At 34.6% G+C, this 10,659-nt stretch overlaps 1 protein-coding gene across 1 annotated transcript in view; it reads right to left on the reverse strand.

Moving 5' to 3' along the window:
* GABBR2 (gamma-aminobutyric acid type B receptor subunit 2) overlaps positions 1–10,659 on the reverse strand; it is a 202,375-nt gene that overhangs the window by 187,132 nt on the left and 4,584 nt on the right. The window contains exon 2 of the mRNA XM_085317035.1: positions 6,088–6,148. Within this exon, the coding sequence (XP_085173161.1) occupies positions 6,088–6,148 (61 nt within the window). The remainder of the gene's footprint in view (positions 1–6,087; positions 6,149–10,659) is intronic.

Here is a 10,659-nt window from a genome sequence, read left to right on the forward strand (position 1 = left end):
TGTTCACTGCTTCTCATGTTACAAGAACAAGGATATGCCCAATGAAATCATGAGGTATCTGGTTTAAAAATCTGGTTTAAAAAAGGTGATTTAGTTATTCAATGCATAATCATTTTGGGAAACTCATTGCCACAGGATGTGTTGAAGGGCAAACATACAAATGTATTCATGAAAGATTTGAAAAATTGATAGAGGTGAAGTTATTATGACATAACTATTAAATATGATGGCCCAAAGACAAACTCTTGCTCAAAAAGTCATGAAAACACTGGCCTTTGGAAACTGAGAGGGTATAATGAAGAAGAAACCATTTGATATATGTCTATCATACACATACCCATACCTGACATATATCACATCCTCCCTTCCTAAGCACCATCAAGAACAGGATACTGAGGTAAGCAGAACTTTTCAGCTTCCTCAATACTGGAATAGTTTGTGGACTAGAAACATAATTATTTATAGTTAGGTCCAAATAGAGAATCAGGTATTATAACATTAAGCAGTGAAACACCAAAATGTTTGCACTCCAGATTCCACTGCTTGGTATATAAAAATGGGAAAAGTTTCACTTTTCTATTTGGGGGTGGCAGGGGCATAATTGTCTATCTTTATAGATTTCTTAACAATCAGGTGTTTTTAATATGCATACATATGTGTGTGTTGGGTACACTCCTTTCTCTTAAAAACTGAGCAGGAGTCCTCCTGTAAATGCATAAGCAGAAGAAAAGAAACTGTAGCACTTCCCTTTCATATAGTAGCTATTTATATAAAAAGTTTTAAAAGAGTTATGATAAAATCTTGCCATTTCCCAGGTATAACTTACTTTCTGCCTCATGGGAAATGAAATTTTCACTTCCTTCCATTATGATTAAGCTATACTGTCCTTCTCACAAATGACTCAACCACCAAGCTGCAGGTTCATGCTTATCCTATGTCTCTTACTAGAAATGATTCAAGAAAATACAGCAAAATGGTATTAGCAACATACTATGGTTACTTATAACTGGAGTGTCAGAATCACATAACAGAGCATAGAAGCAGTAACCCGAAATTAAATAGAATAGGTTTAGCAAAGACTTCAAGACGTAAAAGTCATCTGATTGTCTCAAGGCACAATAAATACAGCTATGGCACTTCAGAGGTCTGTTTAACTTATTCTTTAAAAATTCCAAAGGTAGCAATTTTATGGCCCTTTCAGCGCTTAACTATGCTTTTCATTAGAAAATTCTTCCTAATATCTGTCTTAAATCTCCATTACTACAATTTAAATCCATAACTTCTCAGCCAGCTAACCAAGGGAGAGAAAGCTTTTTTTACCTCTCTTCTTTCTAGCAGCAACTGTCATGTATTTCAGCTATCATGTCTTCCCAAAGCAGCCTAGATCTTTTGCTTTTCCTAGTCTCTTTAGTCCTCTATCCTCCTTACACATTTTTTTCTTAAATCAACACTGGACACTGTAGTTAGCTATAGCCTTCTTGGCATTGAGTAGAGAAAATGGACACTCTTATTTATATAGCCCAACATAGAATTTGCTCCTTTTTTTAATGTCTGCATGGCTTTGTTTATTCATGTTCAGCTTGTGACCCACTGCAACACCTGGTTTCTTTTATATCTACCTATTGCCTGGTAAGTTGTTTCCTTTTGGTATTTATGCAGCTGATTATTGCCCGTGTAACATCCTGCATTTGTCTTAAAATAAATTATGTTTTTTTTTCCTGATTACTTCTCCAATTCACCAAGATCCTTTTAGTCCTTGTCTAGTCCCTCTTGTGCTTGCTGTCCCCTAGGGACCATGGATCACTAGTTCATGTTTCTAACCAGTAATATTTAGGGACTCCAGATTTAAGGCAAGCTCTTTAGAACTCCATGTAGTATATCCCTCCACTTTAGGAGGTTATTCTTTTTWTGAAAATAGGACTCTAAACCAGTTTTGTGGCCACTTTATATTTTTACATAGACTATACTTGCCCAGATTGCTTAAGAAAATACCATTGCCAACAAAGGAGGCAAGTGGTACTGCATAGAAGCAGTTACTAAAATGGAATGCTTAGAATATTTGTGTTCTAAATGATACGCTATAAGATGGGGTAACACGAACAGTTTTTTGTATACCACAGTTCTATCAAGACTATCAGTTCTATCACAGACTATCATTACAAATTGGCATTGAAACATGTAATAGCATGTAGAAGAGAAAATTGTATTATGTAAGGCAATTTCAGTCAGGAGGGACATATTAAAGGTTACACGTTATCACTACTAACTGTCTTGGAGTTGAAAAAAACACGGATTCTGTGTATGCAGGCACACTAGAAAATTGCTACCAGCTGCCATAGGTTTAGTACACTTCATTTTTCCAGGATAAATTGATCACTAAGCTAAAAAATTAGTGGTCACTAAGATATGAATAGCCACAATCTAACTATACTACTTTTCATATGCAGATAAAAATAGAGTTCATACAGAATACCAAAAACTTCATCAAACAAGCATCTTAATGGTTGCAAAATCAAGCACTGAAGAGATAGGAAGTGTCAGAAGTAAGCTTTCCCACTTCTTTAATTTGTTCCCCTTTTTGCATGCAAAATTATAGTCTTAAAAGATAGTTATCCTTCCCAGAAGAATCTAGCTATGTTCATTGCCCAGGATAAACAGTACTCAATTTGTTTTACATCTTTATTACTCATTACATGATACTAGCAATTATTTATTGTTCACTATTCAAATTATGCTCAGCAAACAGAACACTTTCACTATTTCTATATTTACTTTTCCCTAGAGTTCATATATAAGTGTTCAAAGGTACTCGACCTTGGAAAAAACTTAACAGAAGGAGATTCCTGGATTCTAGTGCGTCTTTCGTTGTACGACAGACATTTTATTCATTTATTTCTGTTGATTAAGTTCAGGAAAGAACCTCTGGGGCTTTTACTGCACAAACTCATTAATACCTTTTCTAAGAAAGCTAATGGTGCCAAACTTGACAAATCATGTTCTCATTTCTGAGATCCCTGTTCTCAACCTAGATCAACATTCACACTACCAAACTTTATATTATATGACCTGGCTATTTGAGTTGAAGCTTAAATGGTTCTACCTTTTCTTCCCAAAATGACACAGCAAATGACCAATCTCTCTTCAAGGGTTCTCAGATCTGCAGTACCACAAACTTTTGCTCTTACTTAAAAGAACCATGATTTATGTGCATTTCAATACTGTTTAGAATTCAGCTTTACTTCTCCATTTTAATTTCTTCTAGCATAACAGTATTTTAGATTTTCTCTAATGCATGGCAGAAATCGGAATCTAACTGAATGTAAGGTGCCTTTTAGGCTCCAGCTAGACTAATCAGATTTGATCTGCCAAAGTGAAACATACATCTGTTTCTGCAGCCTCCTGTATCACAGCAATCTACAGTCTTGGATTTATTGCTGTCCTCCCTGATCCTTGATATGCCCTCAGCAACAGTTGCCAAGATCATCTTTCAACTCTCACTTGTCAAAAGATTTTGGCCATTTACTCCACCTACAGATTTAACAACTTAATTGTACCTCTAGCATACCCTTCAATTACACCAAGAACTTCATTCAGAAAGGCGCCAACTTCAAAACTTTTCACTTGAAAATTTGAGCTAGACTGATAGACTGCCTTTTATTTTCCAACTAGGTAGGGGAATAAAATGCTGTTACATGTGCTTTGTAGTCTGTACTGCACACTAAAGTGTGCATGATCTATAAAGCACTGGCATCATTTGTTCCAACTACTCCAAAACTAACAGGCTGCACAGAAGTTGAAAAGAGGGCAAGTTTGGGAATAAACTACATCTACCTTCAAAACCAAACCAGATATTCAAAACTTCATCCCAGTGTATCACGCATATCACATTTATCTTCTGAATCTTCACAGGATGATTTTCCCTCGCCTCTGACAGGCATAGTTGTCTACTTTTTCCATAACCAAAAATGTTTACAGATAGTCTCATTAACGCAAAAGTTTCCAGCAATGATTTTGTCTTAAGGAGACCATACTATTTTTTTTCTTTTCAACAGTTTGTCAAGTAGTTTGCAATAAAGCCTTTCTTTTCCCAAGGAAACATCCTAAGTTATTCCAGCTAGATTCAGTTGGAACCTGGAAGAAATGTCTTACTGCTCGCCTTCTCATTTTTATACCAGTCTATCTTTTTARCTCTTGTTAAAGCTGTCAGGCATGGTATGCCTGATATTGTAGGAAAGAAAATCTAGTCCCTGAGTCTGCCACAGACTAACAACTGATTTTCTATTCTGGCAAATGAGGAATAGCATTTCTGGTCAAGGTAGGTCCCTCTTCTGATCTATAATTATCAATTTTCCTCTTTTATTTTTCTGCATTGACTTTGCACAGATTGTGTGTTTTCATTCAAGTCTTTAGTAAAAATATAAATCTGCATAGATAAAGAAATGACTGCTGAGGTATAGAGCACTCAGAACTGATAATTCCCAATTATTATACTCAGATAATAATTTACTAATAAATTTAATATATTAGTTAATTAATATATAATTAAAGTTAACCTCAGAATCATTTATAAGACATCTTCAATGAAGTCTATTTTCCTAGAAGTCATACTAAATTGCATGATATTTCAAAAAATGTTTAATGAATGAGCTGTTTATTTGCCTGAAGATTGATAGCGTCTAATAGAGCTATAATTACTAAGACAAATTAACCATTTTAAACACTGGACTTAATTTCTTTCCATTATTTGGAACTTCCCGAATACAAGATTTATTAAAAATTAATGAGTGTTTCTGAAAGATTCCTAGCCAACATTTTAAAGAATTATTTTGAACAATTTTGAGCAAGGTACAGCTGCCTTAGGCATGATGCATACAAGCCCCTTCAAACTTCTGAAGGAATAAGCACCTCTTGTAAAATTCCTGTACAATGTTTTCTCACATTTCTTTCACTTGGATGTAAATACTGTTACTAGGAAAAATGGAATGGGAGGAGAAGCAATCAATATTTATCATTACTTTTAAGCAAGAAATTCTAAATTATATTATCATAAGATGACATTTGCAAAGCTTTAGTGGGTAGAAATGCTTCAGGGGACCTGAGTTAATAGCATCAATTATAGATGTGTAGGCAAGAGTAATTCTAAAGATTGTTAAAGTAAAATAGGCTGAGTAACAGATCCCCTCAGGTGCATGGCTGTTCAGTAGATAAGTTCTACTTCAAGGGTGAGCTTTTGCAAATTGGTCAGCAGGATTATATTTTAAGTGATCTTCAGAACAATTTCCTTTGTTGTGTTTGGAAAGGATTTGACAGCTGTTTCTTGCATATGTACCCATCTCCCTTTTTTTTCCTCAGCATCAACTTATGAACAAAAATATTAATTGCATTCTATAAACTGTAGAAACAACTATAATATGTCTTTCATATGTCACTGTTTCGGCAGAACCCTCTCCTAAGTAGGCACCTAGTCCCCAATTGCAAAAACCCCTTCACAATCCCTATGACTGAAAGGAGGGTCAGGATTTGTCTTCACTGCCAAGAGAACTACCTGCATGAGCAACTCAAACTGAAAGGATCCAGGAAACATGACAAGTCACACAGCAGGAGTATGCTGCATTCTGTGGTAGGGTTTAGCAGTCTGTGGCCTCTACGTGCTGAGAGATTGACTTCCAAAGCTGCTTTCAGCAAGCAGTTGCAGAATGTCAGAAGTAAGCCTTCAGAGAACACAGACACTGATGTGAAACAGTTTAATAGCAGGAAAAAAAAATCTCTACATTCCTCATCAGATCCAACTTTCAAAAACATCTGTGTTAAAGAGTGGATGCTTAGGCTGAATAGTACAATTTTTCCAACAGCTGTGGAAAAAATAACTTCTATAAGAATGTGGATTTTCTTTTAGGAATATTCTCGGAAATATCTGCTTGGCTATAGTTAGAACATGCACAATTCAAAAACTAGGATTTAAAACAAAACTAATATTTTTTAAAGTATGCTGCTACATTTATTACCTAATGTTCTGAAACAAATGTAACCAATATAAAAGTATGAAATTGTGTATACAATTGTAAAGAAAATTGGTTGATATCCTACCTTGGAATTGTGTAAATTTGATGGTTCCCATTCTCTCTCCATTTCTGAAAACAACTTGACCCTAAATAAAATAAGTAAATATCTTTAACATTTTTGTAATGCCTCATAATTTAGTTTCATTAGAACTGCAATTATTTTCCATTCACTACTCAAATTATACATTCAAAGTTTAAACATTCAAGATAATTTATGCAATCCACATTAAAGTAACCCATGTTATCACCCATTTTTCGAGGATGGAAATAAAGGTACAAAGGAGACAGTGACTTGCATAATCTTAGGTAATGAATGATATGCAAACAATTGATTGTCACTGTGTAACTGTTCTTATCTAGGATACATAATAGCTATGAAAGATCATGCAAGACAATATTTCTCCTGAAAAAAATCTGTTCATACCGATGATTGTGGATGCCAGTAGCTTTTGTTCCTTGATTTTGCATTGTAGAAAATTGCACTATAGATCTCTTAGTATCCTAGATCTGATGCCTTTCAATCAATACTACCCTTTGTTGTACCACACTTCATTACTCTTCAACCTAATGGTCACATGATGCTGAAGCCTCCTTACACGTCTCTAGCAAAATATTCCTATCTTTCAGGGATGACTTAAGGCCTTTTAAAATTTTTCCTTGACTCAGCAATTTCACACTGAATCCCTGATGTTAAGCGTGAATGTTAGGAATTTTGCATTTGTTTACGCTAAGAAGTAGTCTCTATAGTTTGAACTTGCAGGGGAGTGTTGAGCAGTGTGTGTACAGATCAGTGTATTACTGAATCCACAGTAATACATTTTRATTACCGTAATCATATCCATTAATCTTTGTTTTAGCAGACATCAGGTAAGAGAAACCAAATAAATACATAAGGCTACAATACATTTCTCTATGCAGGTCACTGCTTTTTTGAATAATCCCTTCTAGTCTTAAGGTTCAAAACCAACCATTTGCTATTTAGAGAAGAATGTAGAAGAGAAACTTAAGTTTTACACACTGTAAAACCACAACTTAAATAAATGGATGATATTATTGTACAGATATGCCCCCAGTGGGAATTGGATGCCAAATTTGGGTCTCTGCAAGGAGACATACAGCAGGTATGCAGTGCAGTTGGGGCTACAGAGTATTTACCCCATGTTTTCCTGCAAGCCACAAAACACTTCCCTTCAAATAACAAAAGATAATCCCATTTAGTAAGTGAAAGATATCTAGTGCGAGGATTAAAAGACACAAACCCAACGTCTGTGACAAAAAGGGGAGAGAAATGAATAGCATGAATTCAGGCAGCAGTTGCGTAAGGGCACAGGAATTGCTCCTCCTGAAAAGTAATTTTGAAATGTCTAACCCACTGAGTGGTAACACAGCTCCAGGAGAAAACATAAAATGTTAGCAAGTAGATTAGATGCCTTACCCCGATAGCCCTCATCTAGATCCTCTTTAGTATGAAGAAGTAATATTTAATATCCCTTAATTTAAAAAATATAATCATAATGCATTTGGCTATTAGGTTTAAGTAAAAAATAGTAGAGAATATTTGACTCAGAAATACATTGCATAAGTATCATTTGTTGTGGATATAAATCTATACTCAATCAACAATTGAATCTTGTTAAAATTTTAGATTTTGTGACCTCCTGTGCCAGAGAATTCCAAAGTATATTTTTCCTCTGTGTGGAAAAGTACTTTTTGATTTTGTATTAAATTTGCTGCCTTTTAGTTTAACTTTGTCTCCTCCTTTTGTAACAAGATATTAAGATTGTAAGTTATACTCTACAAGAGTGCTATTTATAGATAAAGAGATACAGCAATAATCACATCTATGATTGTCATCTATTAATGACAATATAATATCCTGGCTCATGGACTTCTCTGCAATATTATCGTTGCTTTTTGTATTATCACCCATATATTCATCATTAAGATGGAAACATACCATATGCACCTGTTGATTAGATATGAATACATTCTCATTGAGATGTTATGACTCTACCAATTGAAAATAAATCAAATCTGAATGTTCTGAATAAATATAAAAATTTGGATAAATTATTTATGAGCAATAACTGTGATATGAGTGTTATACATTTAGACATAATTGTTTTTAACAACTTCCATTTGATAAGATTTGTCACTTATACTGATCTAAGCAGTAAATAAAGATAGGCATGATGATCATGAAAGAGTTATGGAATAAATCATGTGAAAATGTGCATGATAACTGCAAAATTATTCAAACAGAATTTTACTTTCAGAAAGCTCACTGAATAATGCTAAAAAATCAAATAGGTTATTAAAAGGAATAACAATTTCTGAATACTACTTACTAGTACKGACACACATAAAGTACAGAGTGTACAAATGTTACCTACTGAAATATGAAAAAAAATCAATTTTGAGAAATTGAATTTTATTATTTGTGTTTAATCCAACCAATACCTTTGTTTTAAAGGTAAAATCAACAGCAAATATATCAGTAAGAAGTCTCAAAGCAGAAATCACTAGTACAATACCTGAAAATGACAGTACATATTTATCACCCTGGCATCAAAGCTGCAACCACAGCTGCAGTTACTGGTTAGTTCTTTGCTTCTCAGGAACATGCTACTTCATAATTACACGTGACATGCAGATACAACATAAACCTTAAACCCCTCAAGACTCTAAAATTTTAATGTGCTGGGTGAGGGAACACTCCTAGATTTTTACTAAGGTTTAAAGTAGCACAGGAAATACTGAAATACTGTCCCTACTCCAGTATTCAGTTCTGCCAACATGGAAAAAAGGGATAGTTTTCACAAAAACTGAGAAATTACAAAAAAATGGTGCTTTCATTTCATTTTTACAAATATTAACTTAAAAAAGCAATAGAAAGGAAACTAATGAGATATCCATTACTCAGTGTTTTGGTCACCATTTCATGAAAATAAGGTAATTACATTTTGGGTAAAAAATGTAATAAATACACATAATACGTGTTGCAGTATGTTATTTTAGATACTGATAGCAATATTAAGAAATAAACAAATCTGTGTTTCAGAAATCTGTTCTGTACAAATAACATACTCATTTATGGCATGAGAGATAATCTGTAATCTAATGATTCCCCRTGGTGCACGCCACATCAGTTCTTTGCAGTCAAGGTAACATATTATAAGATTTAGCTAGAGAGTTACATTCTCTAGGCTTGAGATTCATAAATATCTAAAGGATTTTTTATTTAATCTAAATTAGCAAATGTTTGCATACTAAGCATTCATAATACACACACAAAGCTCTAACATTACAAAAATTTTAGTACTGTTTTATTTTCACTGGATACATACTCCAGTATCCATCAGCACAGACTACAGCAATGCCTGGTGGTGCAACCCACCATAAGCTCTAGAGCTTACGAAATCCATGTGAATATAACAGAAAAAATCCACTTTTACCTTTTTACCTTCTGTTTTGTTGACATTGTGTGGGTATATTTAAATGATTATTAGGAAAAGATCAGTGACTGTAGAGATAAGAGGTACATATTTTAAGAGTAGTAGTAGTAGTAATGGAAATATCAACTTCTTTGGAACCCAAATTCTCAGTACTCAAACAATATTTCCCAGTAAAAAAATTACTTCAGAAGATGTAAAATATGATCTCCTTAACAAACAAATTTGTCAGCTACACAACTAAATTCCTTTCACTTAGATCAAATCATGTTATTTTACCGTACTTAAAACAGTCAACCAGCAAAAGCTTTCCTCTCCATTGCACAAAGACCATCCCAATAGAGAGCAACAGAAACTACATTACTATCAGTGTATCTAATTTATTTTCTTCAAGTTACAATTTTTTTTCTTTATTTTAAGTCATTTGCTTCACCAAATGCATAAGTGATGCTAAAATAATTGATCTGTCCACCTCTGAACTTTGGACAAACACCTTAATTCAGCAATTATCCCAAAAATCTGATGGGAAACAGGAGTCATGTGGTTTGGATTCCCATTTTGTGAGGGTATGATAGGAGTATGGAAGACAAGATGAATGAGCTTGATCTGCTGCAGATAGGTACCTGGAGCTGTTGCTGCTGGTAAGCACAGGTACTGTTGTAGGCAGTAGTTCAGTATGTTTGCAAGCCATTGCATCTGCGTAACACACAAGGCTGCTTTGCATGTGCATCCCTTACAGAATTTTCTTAAGTATATAGCTGTCCCAAAAGGGAAAATTATAGGGTTATACAGTGTAAGTCAGAGGGGCAGAACAACTGAAATGTATTTCATTATAGTTAAAAGCCATACTTAAAGGATTTTGGATTTTTAAATACTTCTGCTAATACTTCTTTTCACAGAATCGCAGAATCACAGAATCAGTAAGGTTAGAAGGGACCTCTGGCGATCATCTAGTACAACCTCCCTGCTCAGCAGGGTTGCCTAGAGCATGTTAGACAGGGTTGCATCMAGGCRGGCCTTGAAGATCTCCAGAGAAGGGGCAACCTGTTTCAGTGCTCCATCACTCTCACAGGAAAGAAATTCCCCCTCACGTTCAGGCGGAACATCCTGTGCTTCAATTTCTGCCCATTGCCTCTTGTCCTGTC

This window comes from Rhea americana, unplaced genomic scaffold, assembly GCF_003343005.1.
Source record: "Rhea americana isolate MKP2758 unplaced genomic scaffold, rheAme1 scaffold_486, whole genome shotgun sequence".
NCBI classification, from domain to species: Eukaryota; Metazoa; Chordata; class Aves; order Rheiformes; family Rheidae; genus Rhea; species Rhea americana.